At 49.3% G+C, this 22,652-nt stretch overlaps 1 protein-coding gene across 1 annotated transcript in view; it reads right to left on the minus strand.

Moving 5' to 3' along the window:
* Window positions 1–22,652, minus strand: part of OPRD1 (opioid receptor delta 1) — a gene marked incomplete at both ends in the record, with an annotated part of 33,503 nt that overhangs the window by 1,510 nt on the left and 9,341 nt on the right. Inside the window, one exon of the mRNA XM_080802835.1 lies at window positions 1,421–1,770. Coding sequence (XP_080658961.1) covers window positions 1,421–1,770 — 350 coding nt within the window. The remainder of the gene's footprint in view (window positions 1–1,420; window positions 1,771–22,652) is intronic.

Raw genomic sequence — 22,652 nt, forward strand, 5'->3', positions numbered from 1 at the left:
GAGCAGATGGCAGAACAAGGTTCAGAGAGGAACAGCATTTGTCCAAGGTCACACAGGAAGTTACATACAGAACCAACAAGTGCTGAGTGGGGGAGCCTGTGCAGGGGATGGAGCGTGCAGTGAGGAGGCCCATCTGGTCTGGCCCCCAGCAGGGCTGCAGTTAATGGCCCATAAACTGAAGGCTGACAGTGAGGAATGGGGCCCAGCTGCTGAGTCAAGACCAACTGCACGGCAGCTGTGTGAGGGCACCTGGGACTCTGCCTCTGCGGTGGTTACGGGTGGTCAAAACGCCTCCCCCCAGGCCTACTCCCCTTCCATCCACAGCACCGACCCTCTGCAAACCTCCACCTCAGCAGCCAACAGGAGTAAGAGGCGTGAGGGCAGTAGGTCAAATTCGAGGGTTGTAGGTCAAATTCCACCAAATGCCTGCTTGTGACCCTAAGTAAACCACCTGACCTCTCTGATTCTGGATGTTCTTACGGTCAAATAAAGGTAGGAGTCCCTGCCTTGTCCTGAGTATTTTACACATATAGTCTCCTTTAAACTTCTCAACACCCCATGATACTGTGTGGCTCAGAGAGGTCAATGGCCCGTGTCACTGGCACCCTGCTAAACGATCTGTCCCGCTTCTTTATGTCAAGGTGGGACCATGTAACCAGCCATCACTAGGAAGCGATGGGCCATAACATTTGAAGGCTGGCCATGCTCTCTCATCACTCCTTCTCCGTACTCATCTGCTGGCCAGATGCCAGCAGGGGAGGATTCCAAAGCCACCACGTGGCACCCGGTTCCCTGAAGAACTGTGGAATCGAGCTCCTCCTCCAGCTCACATTCGATGGTGATGTGAGGAATAAACCTCTGTACCGTTCAGCACTGAACTCCGGAGATGGCTTGTTACAGCTGCTGCCCTGACTGACAGGCACAGCTACTATGTTAGTGACCATTCTCACTCTGAGGACATGCACCTGTCACTTTCTGCAGGCTATTCTCTAGGGCCTTGCCTTGGTCAGCTGGGCCAGTGGTTTTCATACTGGGGTGGAATGGCATTTGGGCTGAGACCGCAGATTTTATGGCCTCCACGGCTCACTGGTCAGGGACACTCTCGCCCTAGTGGCCCTCTGTCTATCTCCCTTTAAGTCAGTCATCCACACACACTCCTGGCCAGGGGCTGCATGCCCACAGCCCGCCTCTCCACAACCCCATTCATACATTTCCTTTGACCAGCAACCATCTGCCCGCTGCTGAATCATTCATCCTCACAACCACTGTTCACACTCCATCGGCTGACTCCCCACACTCTCTCTGGCCAGCCGGCCACACTTTCCACTGGTCGGGAATGCACACCTCCCGCAGGGGCCCCCCATGCTGAACCCGGGGGGTGGGGGCAGTGGCCTGTACCACAGCTTCCACACTCACTCACCCCGGGGGCGGGTCACAGCCATGACCATGATGGGGACACCCACACCCGAGGCCAGGACCCAAATGCAGATGTTGATCAGCTTGGCTTTGGCGGGCGTGCGGAAGTCCAGGGCCTTGACAGGGTGGCAGACGGCAATGTAGCGGTCTACGCTCATCATGGTGAGGGTGAAGATGCTGGTGAACATGTTGTAGTAGTCGATGGAGAGCACAGCCTTGCAGAGCAGCTCCCCAAAGGGCCATGTCTCCATCAGGTACTTAGCACTCTGGAAGGGCAATGTGCTGGTGGCCAGTGCATCTGCCAAGGCCAGGTTGAAGATGTAGATGTTGGTGGCTGTCTTCATCTTAGTGTACCTTCAAAACAAGTGTATGTGTAATTGTTTCCATTTCACAGATTTCAGTTTCACTTAAGACTCGGGGTGGGGGGGCACCTGGGTGGCTCAGTGGGTTAAAGCCCCTGCCTTCGGCTCAGGTCATGATTTCAGGGTCCTGGGATCGAGCCCCGCATCGGGCTCTCTGCTCAGCAAGGAGCGTGCTTCCTCCTCTCTCTCTGCCTGCCTCTCTGCCTACTTGTAATCTCTGTCAAATAAATACATAAAATCTTTAAAAAAAATAAAATTAAAATTAAAAAAAATACTCAGGGAGAAGAAATGATTTCCCCAAGGTCATGCTAAAGGTGAGGGGCAGAGGTGGGACTAGAACCCGGAACAACCTGACTCCACATCACCCCCTTTTCACTCTAACAGATGCAAAAGGATTTCTCTGGCTGTGGCTGACTTTGGCAGAAGGTATTTTAGGAAAAGCCCTTCTTCTTCTGAGGGGTACTAAACAACATGGTTTTTACAAAAACCTGGGGTCCAGAGAAAAACAGGTCTAGGTTCTAACCCCGCTTCTACTAGTTATTAACTGAGGGACTAGGGGCCAGTAATGGGAACTCTCTAAGCATCAGTATCTGTAACTGTAAAAAAAAAAAAAAAAAAAGAGGGGAGCTGGTGATGTGAAATGTAAAGGGATGATCTAGTACTTAGCCCTGAGCCCAAAGCCCTGGCAAGTGCTCAGTATGACAGTTACTACTCTTCATCTATGAAGGATGAAGCTGGAGACTAGACCAGAGTGACCTGAGCCTCTGGCTTCTGCCACTGATCTTTGGGAAATACGACTGGCCAGCTCTGAGGAAGGGACTCTGCCTAGCAGACTGGATGAGGCCTCAGACCTCCAGGGGTGCCCTCTATGGAGGGCGGGGGCTCCCAGTCCTTCCTGTGGTCCCATCCAGACCTTCTTATCCCCAGGCAGCTGGACTCACCCACACATCCAACCCAGGGCATGAGCCCAGGTATCCAAGCCAGATGTGTGCAACTGAGCCCCCTCCACCTGAAACACCCCTCCATGCTCGACTCTGCTTTGCGGCCTCCTGCACCACACTGGCCCCTTGCTGGGCCATCATGTCTGTCATGGTCCCCCTTTGTATCAGGCCTGCGCTGGGCAGCGGACAGCCTGGAGGAGGCTCCATACACGGAGACACACTGTCCTGGTGCAGCGTGATCACCGCAGGAACATACAAGTGTATCAAGGGGGGACAAGGACTGCTTTCATGCCCCTAGAATGATATGAGAAACCCAGAGAAGGGCTGCGTGAGTGACTCCTCAAATTTCCGAGCAGGAGGAGCCCTGAGAGATCAAGGGAGAAAATTATTTTATGGAAGTGTGGTCCAAGGACTCCTTCAGAATTCCTGGAATAGGAGACTCGTAGACCCCACCCCAGACCTACTAAATCTTACCAACATGGGGCTTGAACTCATGACCCTGAGATCAAGAGTCACATGCTCTACCAACAGAGCCATCCAGGCGCCCCAGAAATCTTCCTCTTTAACAAGCACCACCTCCAAATGACTCTTATAGGCTCTAAAGTTTGAGAAGCACTATGTGGCCTAAAGCCCATAGAGAAAAGACAGGAAAACTGAAGCCCACGGAGGTGGTGACATGACTCACCCAAGGTCACACAGCGGCAGAGCCAAGGTAAGAACTTAGACCTCCTGACTCCTGGACCAGTGCTCTCTCCCCACTCTACCCCCCAGGGTGGAACCACACCACATGCCTCCACCACTCTGGAAAACCCCTGCAAACCTGGAAACCTCCACCACTCTGGAAACCACACCTAGGCTTGGGCCCCCATGCGAGCTAATGATGGCACACCGAGTGCCCTCTATGTGTTCTGAATGACGGAACGAATCCACACCAGCTAGGGCTGCTCCTTTACGAAGGGACTGATTTTTTTTTTTTTTTTAAATTCTGATTCACGCATTGTCCTCCAGGGCCAGCATCTGTCCCACTCCCTCCCCAAATAGCTGTCATTTGTCCTGGGGCTGGAGAAGCAAAAAGTTTTGCTCAGCGACAGCAGAATTTCAAGTCTCGGGAAGTCTGTCTTCCTTGGGGTGCGGGATCACAGCTGTGTGGGAGGCGGTCTCAAGCCCACAGCTGACTCGTCTAATTTCGCTTCTTTTACGCAGAACAATTAGAGGCTGTTCTTTGCCTGCTATTTTGATTTGTGAGGATCCTTCAATTCCCAGAGGGGGCTGGGATGCTGGGAAGCGGGTGATGAAGCTGCTGTCGCTGGTCCAGGCGGCCTGAGAGGCACCGTACTGACGGCTGGGCAGAGCCCCATAGGCTCCCCTCCTAACAAGCCCCCCCACCCCAACCCCCCCACCCCCAGCTAAAGGGCTGCCAAGCCCGGCCCTACTGGCCTCCTCAGACAAATCAGGCCACTCTCCTGCTCTCAACCCATCAGTGGCTCCCTGAGGTTCTCTCCCTATTCCATGAGTTGTTCCCAGAACTTTCCCCTTGACGGATGGGCCCCACCCCCGCGCCCCCACCATGGACTTCTTTGCTGTGCCTTGGCATATCAAGCCTACTCCCACCTCAGGTCCTCCAGGCTGCTGTTCCTTCTGCCCGGAACCCCACATTTTGCGTGGCTTCTTCCTTCCCTTTAAGTCAGGGCTCTATTCAAATGTCACCTCCTCAAGGAGCCCAGAGCTGGCCACCCTTTGTAGAGTATCCCTCCCCCCACCAACTCTCTGTCTCCTTAAGTTGATGCATTTTTCTTTATAGCACGAGCCACCACCTGACTTGTACTTTTTCCCCTCCACATTTGCCTCTCTCACCCATGTATGCTCTCCGAAGGCGGGGGGATCAGTCCCTCTTGTTCCCTGCTATATGGCTGGGCGTACCAATAGCGCCTGGAAAACAGCAGGCCCTTGACAGACACTCGTTAGAACCAGGTCTTAGTCCGGGGGCCTCATCAGCTCTCACGGAGACCACGCAGCCCCCTCTCTCCCCAACAGTTCATCATCCAGGTAAGTCAGGGGGCCCATTACAAAAGTACATTTGCTCAGAATACTCTACTGCTTCCAATTCTTCCACGGCTCCCCACTGCCATCTGGATGAAAATCAGTCTCCTCAGACTGGCAATCCATCCGGGTGGCCTCCTTTCCCACAGGGCCTTCCATGCCCAGCCACACCCATAGTTTCTCAGATGTCCAGTCTAGTATGCCCTCCCTGCTATGGACAGCTACTGTAATGGTTTGGTGGGAATCCTTTCAACACACACACACAGGATTTTATAAAGTGTTATTTCTGCCAATGTAACACAATTACATTGTGTTAAAAAAAAAAAAAGTCATGTAGTGTTATAATGAATACAGGTTACTCACTCCTCTTTCCTGCTCCCCAGAGGCCACCACTTCTAATATTTTTATTCTTCTGGTGATCATCTCCATAATTCTAAATAACATGTTTCTATGGCTATTTCCTAATTTTCCTAATTTATCAGTTTCACACAGTACGTGTTGAAGTTTGTATCAGGTAAGCCAGGCTACATGGCAGTAACAAATTAGCCCAAAATCTCAGTGGCTTCACACTGTAAAGGTTTCTTTCTCATCCTTGCAGAGTCCATGCAGCATCTCTGGGACTATATCCCATGAGGCAATGCCAGCCCCGTTTCAATCCTGTGGTTCTGCCATCTTAACCCAAGGCCTCCTTGATCACCACAGGGGGAGAAGAGACAGCTGCGGGATCATCTCAGCTTCGTTCTAGCAGCAACACAGCATTTCCACCTAAAACTGAGGGACCGGACTGGCCATGGCGCCGCTCCCAACTACAAGGGGTTAAGAAGTACAGTCTTCTATGTGCCCAGAAGCAAGAAGGACCAGGTATCAGTGAACAATAGTAATGTCTGCCACAACCCCCCCATTACAGTAGATGAGTATTAACTCTTATACTACCCAGCTCCACTTCCTTTCTTCATCCTTTCATATAGTTTAATCACAACTGCTAAATTCTTAAATTAAATTTGGGGGTTAGGGGCGCCTGGGTGGCTCAGTGGGTTAAAGCCTCTGCCTTCAGCTCAGGTCATGATCCCAGGGTCCTGGGATCGAGCCCCACATCGGGCTCTCTGCTCAGCGGGGAGCGTGCTTCTCCCTCTCTCTCTGCCTGCCTCTCTGCTTACTTGTGATCTCTGTCAAATAAATAAATAAAATCTTTTTAAAAATAAATAAATAAATAAATAAATTTGGGGGTTATACAGTCTTTCTTTTAGGGTTTACCTTCTTATGACTTTATAGATATTGTCCATTGCCAAACCAAATGGTATACTATCATTACATTTGTTTTCTGTACATATTTTTGTTTTTCCTGGAGTTAATAGTTGCCTTTTTCCCCTCATTTGCTTAGTTCTATGTACATATTGCTAAATCTCTTCAAACATTCTAGCAGATCTGTAAAATGCTTTTCCACATAGTCACGGAAGCTATCAGCTCCCTCTGTTTTCCTAGTGCTCCACCTCCTGGAGCCTTCCTCCTCCCTTTCAATTTGGGACTGGTTGCTTCCTAGGTCACCTGCATACCTGGCCTACTATGTGGAAGAATCTGCTTCCGGGTTTGCAAGTCTTTTCTCTCTTGGTCTATGCCCTCATTTTGGTGAAACACATCCTCTAGTCACTTCCTAAGGAAGGGCACATAGGAAGTAAAATTTTTCTATCTTTGCATGTCTGAGAATGTCTTTATTCTATGCTCACTTTTAATTTCCTTGACCAAATATGGAATAGGATGTTGGAAATAATTTTCCATTAGAATTTTGAAGGCATGGCTTCCTCATCTTCTAGCTTTCAGTGCTGCCACTGAGCTATCTGAAACCATTCTGATTCCTGATGATGTATATATAATCCGTTCTCCCTACCTCCAAAACTTTTAGGATCTTCTCTTTATCGCTGGTATTCTGGCATTTTCTGTTGATATGCCTTAGGATGGTTCTTTTTCATTTGTACTGGGCCCTCTCATTCTGAAGATTCATGTCCTTCAGTGTGAAATATCCTCACTTCGTTTCTTTGATAATTAACTCCCCTCTGCTTTCTCTGGAATCCCTAGAAAATTGTCAGTCAGATATTGGGCTTCTTGATTGATCCTTTAATTTTCTTATCTTTTCCATTTTCCATCTCCTTGTCTTTTTGGTACATCCTCTGGGAAATTTCCTTTTCATTACCTCTCAACCTTTCTATTGACTTTTTTATTTTATATTGGCTCTCACATTTTATTTTCCCAGTGTCATTTCTTTTTCTTTTATTATTTCTTTTTTATATAGCATTTATTGCATCTTATTTCATGAATACAATATCTTCTCTTGTTTCTCTGAGGATACTAATAATTTTTGCTTTGTATTTTCTTCTGCTTTCTGCATTATCTATTTGCTTCAAACATTGCTGTTTGTTTGCTTGCCCCCCCCTTTTATCCTAGAGACTTCCTTCAAACATCTAGTGATATGCAACTAAATGTTGATTTTTTTTAAAAAAGATTTTATTTATTTATTTGAGAGACAGTGAGAGAGACAGCATGAGAAGGGGGAGGGCCAGAGGGAGAAGCACACTCCCCGCTGAGCAGGGAGCCTGATGCAGGGCTCCATCCCAGCCCAATCCCCAAGCTGAAGGCAGACGCGTAACTGACTGAGCCACCCAGGTGCCCCTTAAAGGTTGATCTCTGAGTAAAGCACTAAATAAGTAAATGGTAGCCCTGTGTGTGTGTGTGTGTCCGTGCACATGTGCACACATCAGTATGGGGGTCCTGTCAACTGGTGGGCCTCACTGTAGGGGAACTGGGCCAAAACTGAGCTTTTATACAGGGGAACATCTAAGTATCAGTGCCAGCATGTGTTTTCTCTGGGGCCTTGAGAATGAATCCTCCAACCTGCTGCTTAGGGAGCACACTTCCAGCTGTCAGGATTATGGTAGCAGAGCTGGAGGAAGGGTCTATGGATGCCCCCCCCCATCCCACTCTCCATTTGGTATCTCACTCTGACCCCTTCTGTGTCTGCTGCTCAGAGTTCTTCCAAGTTAAATTCTCAAGAGAAAAACCCTTAACCTCTTGCAGAGTAGAGGGTTAGTCACCTGATTGTGCAGCATAACAAGGGGGGGGGCCCTAAGGGTCTCAATGCTCTCTCTATAGATAATCCATCTTCTGCCCCTGTTTTCAGTTCCACACTCACCCCTGCTCAGCCTGTTACTCTCCTTCAAATTGCTTTTCATCATCCAAATATGTGTTGACATCTCTTAAGGAACATAACCTGAGGCACAAGAGAGGGAAGTAATTTGCCCAAGGTCACATGACCAGTAAGTAGCGAGCTGGTATTTAATTCAGGCTGTCCAGTGCCAACATGTGGTAATGACCTTGCTGTACTGCCCCTCAGTGCATCTTACCTCCCTTCCTGTCCCCACCCCATCCCATAGTTAGTGAAAAAGTGAAGGAATATGAATTTATTATTTGTTCACTCTTCCAACAGGTATTAATCAAGTATCTGGTATGTGCCAGGTGCTGAGTAAGGAATATAGGTGTGAAGATGACAGTCTAGTTTCTGGAAATTTATGGTCTTAGGGAGGGATCAGACTTTGAACAAACTGCTACACTAATTAATATAGAGTCACCCACTATTACTGCTCTACCATAAAGAAAAGAACAGGGTAAAGTGATGGACACTACCCAGCAAGAATGGGAGGGAGGTTTGTGGAAGGAATCCGGCTTATATCGGAAGGTCAATGATGGCTTTTCTGAGGATGTGTGCTATGAACTGAATTATAAGAAGAGACATCTAGAAACTTGCTCCTCTCTCCCTCTCCCTCCCCCTCTCTCTCTTCTTGCCAAGTGAGGACAGAGCAAGAAAGTGGCAATCTAGAAGCCAGAAAGAGAGGAGCTCTCATCAGAAATTGACCATGCACCTTGATCTTCTATATGTAGCACCATGCACCTTGATCTTCTATATTTAGCCTCCAGAACTGTGAGAAAATGAATTTCTGTTGTTTAAGCCACTCAGTGTACGGTATTTTGTTATGGTGGTTTGAGCTAAGACAAGGTGACGTTTTTACCAGGTTGGAAAGAATGAGGAGGAGCCAGCCACGTGAAGATAAGGAGGTAGCGTGTTTCAGGCAGAAAGAACAGCATGTGCAAAGACCCTGCGACAGGAAAGAGCTTAATGAGCTGCAGGGATGATCAGACATTAAGTGTGACTAAGTGGCAGTAAGTCTGAGAAGCAGCAACAGAAGATGCAGCAGGGAGAAGTCAGCAAGGGTCAAATCATGCACAGCAAGAAGTCTGGATTTTATTCTGAGTGCAGCAGGAGGCCACTGGAGATTTTAAGCAAGGGAATGATGTGGTTTGATTTATGTGTGTTTCATAAAAGATCACTATAACTACTGTGTAGAAGCTAGATGAAGGGAAGAACGAGGTTGGGTGAGAGACTGAACTTTCTGGAAAGATAAATCATTTAGTGCCCCACCCCTCAAAACCCTACTGTTGGTCTCTAATTTTTTTTTCTATTTCAAAAAGTTGTAGATATGGCCTTAGACCCTTGCCTTGCGCCATATAAAAAATTAACTCAAAATGGATGAAAGACCTAAATGTAAGAGGTAAGACTATAAGCTCATAGAAGAAAACATAGGAGGAAAAGATACATGACATTGGATTTGGCAATGATTTCTTGGATATAACACCAAAAGCACAGGTAGACAAAAGAAAAACAGATAAACTGGACTATGTCAAAATTAAACAATTTGGTCGGCTGCCTGGGCAGCTCAGTTGGGTTGATTGAGTGGCTGACTCTTGATTTCAGCTTGGGTCATGATCTGGGGGTCCTGGGATTGAGCCCTGTGTTGGGCTCCATGCTCAGTAGGGAGACTGCTTCAGGATTCCCTCTCTCCCTCTGCTCCTGACCCTAAAATAAATAAATAAATCTTTTAAATTTTTCTTTAATTTTTTACTTATTTATTTGACAGAGAGAGAGAGAGAGAGAGCACGCACAAGCAGGGGGAGTAGCAGAGGGAAAGGGAGAAGTGGACTCCTCGCTGAGCAAAGAGCCCCATATGGGGCCCAATCCCAGGACCCTGGGATCATGACCTGAGCCAGAGGCAGATGCTTAACTCACTGAGCCACCCAGGCATCCCAATAAATCTTTTTTAAAAAATTAAACAATTTGGTGCATCAAAGGACACCGTCAACAGAGTAAAAAGATCACACAGAATGGGAGAAAATATTTGCAAATCATATATCCAATAAGGGATTAATATGCAGCATATATAAAGAATTTCTAAGGGTGCCTGGGTGGCTCAGTCAGTAAGCCTCTGCCTTCGGCTCAGGTCAGGATCCCAGGGTCCTGGGATTGAGCCCTGCATCACACTCCCAGCCCAGCAGGAAGCCTGCTTCTTCCTCTCCTGCTCCCCCTGCTTGTGTTCCCTCTCTCACATGTCTCTCTCTGTCAAATAAATAAATAAAATCTTCAAAAAGAAAAAAAAAAAAGAACTTCTACAACTCAGTACTAAAGAAAGCAAACAGCCGGATTTAAAAATGGGCAAAGGACTTAAATAGACATCTCTCTGAAGATATAAAAATGGCCAATAAGCACATGAAGAGAAGCCCAACATCTTAGTCATCAGGAAAATCAAAGCCCCAATGAGTTACCGCCTGACTCTCATTAGGATGACTACTATCAAAAAAAAAAAAAAAAAACAAAGAAACCACAAACCAGGGGCACCTGATGGCTCAGTCAGTGAAGCATCTGACTCTTGACTTTGGCTCAGGTACATGATCTCAGGGTGGAGGGATCAAGCCCTGCATCAGGCTCCACATTCAGTGGGGAGTCTGCTTGGGATTCTCTCTCTCCTTCTCCCTCTGACCCGGCCCAATGCTCTCATGGTAGTGCGTGTGCTCTCTCAAACAAATAAATCTTAAAAAAAACAAAAACAAAAACGGAAAATAACAAGTGTTGACAAAGTTGTGTAGAAATTGGTACACTGTTGGTGGGAATATGAAAAAACGGTGCAGCCACTGTGGAAAACAGCATGGCAATTCCTCAAAAACCTGAAAACAGAATGCCATAAGGTCCAGCAACCCCACTGCTGGGTACACACCCAGAAGCACGAAGAGCAGGGTCTCCGAGAGGTGTCCGCAGACATTCAAACTAGCGCTTTTCGTAACAGCCCAAAACGTGGGAGCCACTCAAGTGTCTACTGACAAATGAATGGATAAACAAGACGTGGCCTAGGCATACAACAGAACATTAACTCGGCCTTGAAAAGGATGGAAATTCTGACACCTGCCACGATAGGCGTGAACCTCAAGGACACTGGACCACGTGAAGTAAGCTGGTGACGAAAGACCAAAAACCTGTGTGACCCCACTTATAATGAGGTACACAGAGCAGTCTGATTCACAGAGGCAGAAAGTGGAATGGGGGTTTATCAGGAGCTGGGGGAAGGGAGAATGGGGAATTGTTATTTAGTCGGGACAGAGTTTCAGCGGGGGAAGATGAAGTCAGTTCTAGAGAGGGATGGTGGTGGCAGCTGCACAACAGTGTGAATGTGCTTCGTGTGCTTAAAAATGGTGAAAATGGTAAATTCTGTTGTGTGTATTTTACCACAATTTTAAAAAGACGTGACTAACGTGCCATCACTGTGTGTGTTCCCTATGTTGAAGAGTGTGGTGTGGGAATCCTTTAGGGCCCTCTAGATACATACTGGACTGTGTGAGCTTGGGTAAATGACTTCACCTCTCTGAACCTGCTTCCTCACTGGCAATTTCAATGTAATTGGCTTTTTAGGAACAACACGTGTGAAAGTGTCTAGCTTACTGGCTGGCACGCAGACAAGAACAGGCAGCTCTTTTGGGCTTTTATCCCCTGATATCGTTCTGCTTTTCTCTCCTAGAGTTCCCACTGGATCCATTCCTGGGGGTGAGGACAGCAAGCCTGGTGAACCTCTACCGACTCTGAGAGGACTTGGGAAATCCTTTGCTTTTTTTTCTAAGTCAGAATCCTCCATTAGGTCATCTTGAATTCTGCAGCTGCGAGGGAACCTGCTCCCAGCCACATGTCTCAGCCCTCGGGGAGGCTTCCTGCAGAAGAGCACCGAGTGGCCCGCCATGCTCATGTCACAGCTTTAAGCCCATCCCCTCGTCTGTCAGACAAGCCCCACCGGCAGGGGGGAGCATCCGCACTTCACCCTGACCAAGACGGGGTGTGCTCTGTGTCTGAAGCACGTCACATCCCGGGAGCACTCCAGGGCTTCCAGAGAGCTGTGCTTCTCGGCTGACAAGTAAGACCTTAGTAGAATTTTCTCCCCCCAGGAAAGCCAGGGCACTCCATTAGAGTAGTGATGAGTGGCAGGTGCTGGGAAGGCTAAACCATTCCCTCCCTGGTGCAAGGCCTTCCTGAGACAGGTCTGATGGTTTAGGGTAGGTTGTTTGTGTGTTTTTTTTTTTGTTTTTTTTTTTTTAAAGATTTTATTTATTTATTTATTTGACAGATAGAGATCGCAAGTAGGCAGAGAGGCAGGCAGAGAGAGAGGAGGAAGCAGGCTCCCCACAGAGCAGAGAGCCTGATGTGGGGCTTGATCCCAGAACTCTGGGATCATGACCCGAGCCGGAGGCAGAGGCTTTAACCCACTGAGCCACCCAGGTGCCCCGGTTGTTTGTGTTCTTTAAGCGATATTCTCTGAGGAGCATTTCCTCCGTCAGCCAGACACTGTGCCGGAAACTGTGAACACATGAATGTGTTTCATCCCCATGGCAAGCCCGGTTGCTACCCAAGTCCCCACCGCACAGTGGAGCTGGGGATAGCTGGTGCACCTGGAGACACACGGCTGGAGAGTGCAATTGATGGGACGCCAACTCAGATCGGGTCCCCAGAGCCCACGGCCCCCTGCTGCCTGCACTAGGTCAGCAAATGGTGGCCCTGGGGCGGGGCCCGGTCTGGAGGCCAAGGCCAAGTGGAGCAAACATCTGGACCGGCACATCTGGACGCTGGTGGGCTCCCTGGCCTTCTTGTTTCTCACACGTTCCTCCACCCTGCTACAGTTCGGGGGTTTGCAGACAATCTGCTCACAGTCCAGGTAGGGCTGGGGAGAGACAGGCCTACAAATATCAGAAAAATGTCACAGGCACCGTGACGAGGCATGAGGGAAAGAGGTCAATTCAGAACAAAACATACACCTCTGGTCACAACAGGGTGGCAACCGGTGTTCATGGACAACAACTCCGTGCCGGGTCTTTCCCAGGCATGAGTTCACGTACTCCTTATGCCTAAGGCGTGCCCAGTGCAGGGAAAACATTTTCCTTCATTTCCTCCACCCAGGACCTGCACAGGGTCAAGAGAATTTATGACTCCCCAGTAACAGGGAGCGGTAAAGGGACTCACCCAAGGTTGCGGAGTCAGAAAGAGGCTGAGTGGAGATTCAAACTGAGTGCTTTCCCCCAGAGCCCCAGCACCTTCCTCTTGACTTCCATTTCAGCTTCTCCCCTGTGGACCCGAAATGCTCTGTGCACCCGTCACATACTCTCTTTGACAGTTAAGATATAAGCTCCCCGAAGGCATAGTGTGTGTCTTGCTCCCCACTAGGCACCTAGAACCTACAGCAGTCCCTCGCACAAATAATAATGTGCTCAACACCCTTGGTAAATGACTAAATGTCACGAGCATCTTCCACACTGGACTGGGACATCCTTTGGGCAGGAACCGTGTCCCCTCTGTGTTGTATCCCAGGATCAGCACAGGGCCAGGTCAGAGGAGACACGGTTTACTGGAGGACATCCAGTGGGACAGAGGAGTCCAGGAGTCTGATCCTGGAAAGTAACCAGCCCCAGACTGAAGACCTTGGACTGGAACAGTTCTTCCTCCCCCCTCTCCCTCTTCCCTCCTCAACCCAGAAAAACACAGGTCCCCCGAAGGACGCCTGAGCCTGACCCCGCTCGGCCTGCATCGGAAGCGACTCAGTTCTGCCGTGGCCAAAGGAAATGTCAAATCATTTATCTAAAGTAGCTCATCTGTTTCTAATGAAGCTGAGGGTATGTTTTCCACTCAGACACCACAGCCCATGAGGATCAAAGTAGGGGCAAGAGACCTGAAGACAAAACCGAGAACAGCAACAAGGTAAGAGCACCAACCCTCAGCCTGACTGACCTTGAGGCACCTCAGGGACAAAGCGAACAAAATGGGCTCAATCAAAACTCGTTTGGTTCCAAACAGCATGGATTGCTGGCGTATTTAGAATTCACTTGGTTCCAAACCCTTTTTAAGATCTCAAAAAAACAATAGCTGCTCACTATAAAATGTTCAAACAGGGGCACCTGGGTGGCTCAGTGGGTTAAGCCTCTGCCCTTGGCTCAGGTCATGATCTCAGGGTCTTGGGATCGAGCCCCGCATCAGGCTCTCTGCTCAGTGGGGAGCCTGCTTCTCCCTTTCTCTCTGCCTGCCTCTCTGCCTACTTGTGATCTCTGTCAAATAAATGAATAATTTCTTTAAAAAAAAAGTTCAAACAACATAGAATCATTTAATAAAGAAAAATTAAAACCACTGTTAAAATTCCAGACCACTGTTACAGATAAGATGCACACACTCATACCGTTTTACATAAACGGGACCTTGCTTTAATACTATTCTATAACCTGTTTCTCTCTCTCAAAAGTATGCTGTGACCATCTCTCCATGTCCATAGATACACGTTAATATAATTTTTGGTGCCTGCCTGTGATTCTAATCCAGAGGTCAACAGACGTTTTCTGTAAAAGGCCAGAGGGTAAATATGTTAGGCTTTCAGGCCACAAAGGATCTCTGTGGCACTGTCTCGCTTTCTCCTTTACAACCCTTTCAAAGTACAAAAACTATTTATAGCTCAAGGACCACACAACAGATTGTGGGCCGGATCTAGCCTTGTGGACACTGAAGCTCCTACATGAAATTACTTAATAAATTCCCCGTTGAAAGACGTGTAGGTTGTTTCCACGTCTTCGCTATTACAAAAAACCCTGTGATAAACACTCTTGTGCACACAGATAACTGTGCATCTCCTAGGGGAAAGTTCCTGGAAGCCCAGAGCTAGAAAGCAACTTCACAGTGAGGGCATTCCCTCTAAGGCCCTCCAGACAAATGGCTATGCAGTTTCTGCTTGAGTATTTCCAGAGACGGGGGACTCACCCCTTGTAGGCACAATCCACCGTGTTGTTAGGACCACACACAGAGGAAGCAAGTTTTCTCTCTTTTTGAGCCAAAGGCTGCCTCTTTCTCACCTGGCACGATTCTCCCTGGTTCTGCTCACAGAATCACAGTGTCTGACCCTTCTTCCTTCCATCCACGTGTTGGAAAATGGCAGGTGTTAAAGTCCACACCTCATGCAGCTGTGGCGAGGCCAGAGTGAACACAAGGAAGTGCTCGGGCCACGTTGGCCATTATGGCTGCTTGGTTAGCTTCCTGCTCAGGGCCACGTGGCCATTCCTCAGCGCCCTCATCTTGGGTTGTTCTGGCACAGTCCTGAGTGTGATCATCTGAGGACAGAGGATATCACCCTCTTGGGTTAACAGAGGGCCAAAGACGAGGCAGGTCAACCATGTGGTGGGTACACAGATGGTGCTCAGGCCTGGCCTTCTCCCATCTCTCCAGGCAAGTAAGTGAGGCCAAATCCATCTTCTGTGGGATCTAGAACCTCGAATCTGTTCACGTGGACCAATACCCCAGGCAGCAGGGTCGGCGTCCGTGGACAGGTGTCCAGGTTTGTGCCCGTATCCAGATGTGGTCTTCAGTGTTTCCGAGCTCACCGCTCATTGCCGATGCAAATACCAGCTTAAACTGCACCCCCGTGTCACACATGTCCCTGAGCTGGCCTCCTCAGCTCACAGCTGTGTTCATCTCCTTCTCCTTCTAAACTGCTCCAGAAATTCTCCATCCCCTGCATGTCCACACTATGGACTAGGGATTCGGCAGATATTGTCACCACCAAGCCTTCACTAACCGTGGTCAGTTGGATGGTGGCCCCAAGAAGGACAAGTTCACATCCCAACCCCTAGTGCTTGTGAATGTACTGACTTTACTTGGAAAAAGGGTCTTTGCAGATGTGTTTAAGTTAAGGATCTTGGGATGAGACCATCCTGGATTGTCTGGGTGGGCTCTAACGCCAGGGACCGATGCCCTTGTAAAAGACAAACAGGCAGAAGGGGAGACAAAGAGGTGGCCAGGTGACGACAGAGGTACAGACTGGAGGGGTGCAGCCACACAGCACGACAGGCGAGGAGCTGCCAGAAACTGGAGGAGGCAAGGAAGGCCTCTTCCCATATGCCTGCAGAGGGAGCGTGACCCTGCAGACACTCTGTGGATTCCTGGTCTCTAGAACTGTGACAGGATACATCTCTGTTATTTTAAGCTCATGCTAGTGTGTGAGGGCAGCCCTAGGAAACTAGTACAGGAAAGGTGCGGCCCAGGGGCACAGCCTCTAACACCAGATACACCTCAACTGAAGACCCAGCCCTGTCTCTAATTAACTGTACGAACTTGAGCAAGTTCTAACTTTTCCCAAGCCTCGGTCTACTCCTCTGTGGACCGGGTATAATGATCCTACCACATGAAGGTGTGGCGAGAACCTCATTTGTTCCTGCATACGATTTCCCTAACACACTGCTCATATCATAGTGGTTTCTCTTGTCCAGAGGAGGAAAAAGGGGTATGACATGCCTTGAGCTGTCCTGGGAGTCCCGGGCTCCCTCCTGACTCCTGTGCTGGCCTTTGGTAACCTGCCACCACTGCGGTGGGACCCAGAGCCCTGTGCTGGAACTTGAGCCCTGGTCTGTAATACTGAGTTCCAACCTGCTCTCCCACTTTACAGATTGGGAAACTGAGGCCCAAAAAGGGAAGGACAGTTGCATGAGGTGACACAGGGTGTCAGTTCCCTGACTCCTGAGAGGCCAAGTTCTTTCTTCTTTACCAAGCTGTCCTTTTCTAGAAGCTAACTCTCAGATGAGGGCTCAAGGCAGCTGGGACCAAAGGGAAAAGGGGAGCTCCTGTCCAAGGCTTTAGAATTCCTGATGAGGGTGGCTCTTAGTAGATGCCTACATCCTAGGTCCCTGCATCCAGTGATTAACCAGTGTGGGCTAGGTCCACGATGGGACCGTCCCCATCACCGTCATCACCTTCGCCATCTCTATCATGGCAGCTACGGCAACTCGGTGCTTACACGGGCCTGACGTCTTCTACTGAATTCTACCATAGCATTCATGTAGATTAGGTCATTTAATTACTCCAACAACCCTATGAAATCGCTACTATTATATCATCCTTAACAGAAGAGGGGATGTACGGAGACTTGGGAAGTGTCCTGGGTTGAATAGGTGTCCCCAGAATTCACAAAATTCATGTCGACCTGGAACCTCCGATGTGACCTTATCTGGAAACAGGGTCTCTGCAGACATAATTAAGATGAGGTCATATTAGATTGGGGTAGGCCCTAACTCCACAATGACTGGTGTCCCTATAAGAAACACAGAGACACACGGAGGGAACACGGCCATGGGAAAACAGGAGTGACAAGTGCAGAGATACATTTGCAAGCCCGAGGGATGCCAGGGACTGCCAGCTTCCACCAGAAGTGAGGCGAGGAAGGAGTCTTCCCAAGAGCCTTTGCAGGGAGCCTGCCATGGTTGATTTCACACTTCGGGCCTCCTGAACTGTGAAGCATACATTTCTGTCATTGCAAGCCACCCAGTTTATGGCCATTTGTGACGGCAGCCGTAACACATGAATACAGAGGGGTGAAGCATCTTGCCAGCCGTGGCCTCGAACACAGAAGCAATCCAGGTCTGTTCAAATCACTCCACTCCCCAGTTCTCCCAACAAAAAAACTTTTTTCCCATCAGGAATCAGAAAGTGAGCACTGGAAGGAAAGGCAGCGGGTGAGAGTGTTTACGGAGCACTTACTAAGTGCCACCTGTACTAGCTGAGCTGCTACATGAGTGCTACAAGTGCGCCTGTAGCCCACTGAATCTGCATGAGGCGTGAGCTTTAGCCCCATTCTACGGGTGAGGAATGTTGAGGCTCGGAGAGCGGAAGTAACTCACCAAAAGTCCCAGGGCTAGGTGTGGTGGGGCTGGGCCTTGGGTCCCTTGGACTCCAGAACCCACAACCTAACCTCTACCCCATCTTCTTCTCCCTGTGTATCGAGTTCAATCCCTATGTTTTACAAAGGAGGAAGCCAAGGCACAGCAACAGCACCGGTCACAGACGCTGTGCCCACAGTGGAGAATAAAGAGCTTTAAACAAAGCATCTGCCCGCCAGCCAGCTGGGGTCCAGTTGGGGGCACCCTCTATTTGTACACAGAGGGTGGCTGCTCTTCCCACTGGGGAAACAAGCCCGCCGGGCAGCAAGGGCTACAAGCTTTGTCCCTGCCCACCATTTAACAGGAGTGGCAAGTCGCCAGAAATTAATTAGCTATCTCAGTTTTGGCACAGCCTGGGGAAGGAAAGTGGTTAATTATAACAAGGCATGTCACGGAGAAGATTAAAGGCTGGAATATGGAAATAAAGGGCCCCGAGTTGAACATGAGTGGGGGGCCGGGGTGGCCACATCACGCTCAGCAGTAAACAGGGCAGACGCCTGGGCTGTTCAGCTCAAGGACCACAACATGCACATGGAAGCCAGGGAGGAGAAGCTCTTCTCCACTGCCTTGGCTCTGCCTCTGGCTTAAGGGTGGCTGGGCCAGGGAATGGGGCCCCAAGAAAGCAGAGTTCCTCAAGTGTAGCGTGTCAGCCCACGGGTCTCCGGAAATAGGACATGTCCCTCCTACAAACACCTACTGACCTTCTGCCTGAGTGTCAGACCCCAGGCTGGGGCTCCAGCTGTGAGCAAAGCCTATTCCCCGCCCGCCCCCACACACACACACCTGCTTCTCGGAAGAGAGAGGGAGAGATGAGCAATCGTGTGCTTGAAAAAGTATGTGTGCATCGGGGACACATTGGATACTGTGGCAACACGGCAGCGGGGGGGGGGGGTCTGTTGGCCTGGGGGCATCAGAGAAGGCTTCCCGGAAGAGGGGTTTGCAAAGCTGAGAAGCAAAGGGTTACTCTAGAAAGAAGAGAGGCCCGAGGTTCCCGCACATCTTCCCTCTTGTCTTGCGGTTGGGGGATTTTTATTATAGATCCCAAGTACTCCATAGAGAGAACCTCATTAACAAAGTGTCAACTAGATATTTACGAAATAGTGACGTCTCCTTCGGGTCAGGCATGGAGCTAGGAAATAGGATAGAAGATGAACAGGACACAGATCCCACCCTCCAGGGGCAACCAGTGGAAAAGGGAAATCGAACACTGGAATGAGCAATTACATTACAACTAGAAAACACTGATTCAGGAACACGACCATGTACTTGTGTGTGGCTCCCCTTGTTCTATGCGAGGCACAGGCAAAGGCACCTGACTTACATTGTTGCATTTCCTCCTCCCAACAAATGACCGTGGTAAGTGCTATCACTGCCTTTGGCACCTGAGGCTCAGGGAGGCAGAGAAACTTGCCCAAGGTCACACAGCCTGTAGGCTCTAGTACCAGGACTCAAGCCCAGGTCTGTCTGATTCTGTGATGATTCGTTTTATGTGTCAACGTGGCTGGGCTCCAGTACCCAGTTATTTACTCAAACAGCAATCTCAGTGTTGCTGTGAAGGTATTTTGTGGATGTGGTTAATATCTGCCATCAGTTGGCTTTAAGGAAGTTATCCTTGGTAATGAAACTCAACCTTAAGGGCAAAACTGAGGCTTCCCAGGGGGAGAAGAAATTCTGACTGTTGACTACAGAATCTGCTGTTGCCCGAGAGTTTCCAGCTGGCCAGCCTTGCCAGCCCCCACAACCGCAAAAGCCGGTTCCCTGAAATATATCCTCATGGTTCTTTTTTTCTGATAGGACCATGTCTGATACAGATGTGAAAGGCCATGATCTAGGCTAACATGGATGCCAGGGAGCCACACACTGTCCTCACCAGAGAAGGGGCGAAGACACCAGCCCCCAGGAAAGTGTAGAGATTGAGAGTTTCCAAGCAAGGTCCCCTGTATGCAGCCTTGTGATATTACCAAAGCACATGCTCATTTTTGCCCTTGTCGGATTTGATGAATTCTTGATCATTTGAGTCCTTACCATCGCCAAGTGAAAACCCCACAATTCCATGTAAAAATGCCGCACACAAGTTTGTCATTCTTAGTGACCACAGTGTGAGGAATATGGGGATGATATAGTTTGCCTCACCTGTCCCTAGGCCCCAAAGGACACTCCTTGAGGACAACGGGCAAGGCCAGTCCTGTGCAGACCACATCACATCTATTCTCTCCTCCGACTCACACCCACTATGGGAAGTGGGTACCTATATACTCCCATTTTGTTCACAGAAGGAAACTGACCCACAGGGCAGAAGAGCTTATCTAGGAGTACAGAGTGGACAGAACCAGGATCCAAAGTCAGGTGTGCCAAAACACCCAGGTATCTCCCCCCTAGGCCTTTGGCCATGCTGGGCCTTACTTATCACATATCCCTCTGCCTGACATACAAATTTTCACCTTTATTTATTAGCAATTTATTATTTTAATAACGTTACAACTCAGTCTATCCTGCTCCACGGCCTCTCCTGATCCCGGGTGCTCTAAAAACGTCATTTTTCGGGGCGCCTGGGTGGCTCAATTGGTTAAAGCCTCTGCCTTCGGCTCAGGTCATGATCTCAGGGTCCTGGGATCGAGCCCCACGTCGGGCTCTCTGCTCAGCAGGGAGCCTGCTTCCCTTCCTCTCTCTCTGCCTGCCTTTCTGCCTGCTTGTGATCTCTGTCTGTCAAATAAATAAAAAGAAAAATCTTTAAAAAAAAAGAAAAAAAAAAGAACTATCCCTAATTTAAAAAAATAAAATAAATTAAAATGTCATTTTTCACAGTTGGAATCAGAGGGTGTCACGAATTCCACCCTCTTGGCCATTGCTTCACAATCTCCTTGCACACACAGGCTCTGGGAGTCGGGGAGGCTTGGTTCGAGGGCTGACTGCCATTTACCAACTGTGGCCCTGGGCAAGTGAATTCCCTTCTCTGAGCCTCAGTGTCCTCATCTGTCAAATGGAGAGAAACATGCCACCAGCCTCAGAGCATCGGGAGAATTAAAGGAGAGAATCTCTCGGCACAGAGCTGGCCACCCTGTCAGCACTCAAGAAAGGTCGGCAGGGCTATTTTTGGTGTAAAGTCCTGTGGCGTCAATATGCCACACTTCGCTGGGATAACAGTGCCTGCACAGGTGACAGGAGTGTCTTAGGGCTACACGCCCCTCCAGCAGGACAGCCCTCTCTGGTCACAGGCTGGGCTCAATGTCCCTGCCCCACCTCTCCCAGGGAGGAATGGAAAATCACCAGATGGGGGGCACTTCCTAGCAATTCAAGAGCATGAGTTTTTGTAACCAAAGGAAACAGATTATCTCCATCTGTCCTGCAGGAGCATCTGGGCTGGCTGGAGAAGCCATTTCTCTCCCTTGGCTTCATCCTGTCCCAAGTTCCCGAGTGCTGGGAAACCAGCCAGAAGGCGCCATTATCACCAACAACTTCCTGTTCCGGGCCAGGCCCTGAGCTAGGGCCATACATCCTCTCCCTTCGCCTTCACCTTCACCGTTCCCTCTGCCTAAAACACTTCCTGTCAGTGGCAGGTCTCTTCTTGGTTGTCTCCTCCTCCCCGACCTCACCACATACAACCGCAGCCCCACCCGTTCCCTCTCATGGTCTCCTATAGCCTTGGCCTAACATCTACTCATTTACTGCCTATCTTTCCCCCGCTAGAATGCCGGCTTCACGAGGGCAGGCACGGTATCTTGATCACTGTTACATGCCCAGCCCCCAGAACCACGCCCGATATTAGGAGGGGCTACTGAAGGTATGTTTGTCACAACCCTGTGATGTAGGTGATTTTCTATCATCCCCATCGTACAGATGAGAAAACAGGCTCGGCAAGGTGAGCCCAAGGGTGGAGGCCAGCAAGAAGCAGAGCTGGGTTTGAACCCTGATCTCTTGGCATCTGAAGGATGAGGCTGCCTTGCCAGATACTGGCTCTGCCCCAGGAATCTGGGACTTCTCTGGGCCTGTGAGATGTCAGTGCCCCACCCCCCTTCTGGGCTGCCCTGTACAGGAACCCACTCCCCATGCTCCTGGGTACAACTATTTCTAGCTACCCTTTGGCTCTCCCTTAGCCCAGGTAATCCCAAGCGTGGAAAGAGATGCAAAGAAGGGACAAGAGTTTAGGAAAGGCAAGTTCCAGTCCTGCCTTATCCACTAACTCAAGAGACACTGAACCTCTCCAAGCCTCAGTTCCCTCATTTTTCAATCACAGGGGCTGAATTTTTTACCTACAGGTGGCAAAAGACAGGGCAATGGCTAAGAGTGTGGGCTCTGAGATCAGACGGGACTTGGAGCATGTAACAGAACTTCTCTGTGCAAGTGTCCTCACCTATAAATGAGGCAACAAACTCACCTCATACGGGTCTGTGAGGATGAAATGGGGTAATACTTCTATCTCTCTAAGCAGACTGCCTGGCACAAAATAAGCGTTTAGTCAAGAGAATCATCATGCACGATTCAAAGCTCTACACCTTGGTGAAAAGGTCACCTTGGCAGGGGAGAAGAATGAGGTCATTTCCGCCTCTCCCTGTGTTGTATTCACTGGATGGGGCTTTTTGACCTCACAGGACTTTGAAGTTTGAGTTCTTTCAATGTATCAAGACTCAGAAGGCTCCAGAAGACAAGATTCTTCCTGTATACACCCACCCTGGCCAGAGACAAAGCTGTTGATTTCTGCAGCTGCACTGGGAGCTATAAATCAATAGAACCCAACCCAGACACCCCATCCCACCCCATATCCCCCAGCTGGTAATAGGGCCGCTGCAGCCTGCAT

Source organism: Martes martes (assembly GCF_963455335.1).
Source record: "Martes martes genome assembly, chromosome: 4".
Classification (NCBI taxonomy): Eukaryota; Metazoa; Chordata; class Mammalia; order Carnivora; family Mustelidae; genus Martes; species Martes martes.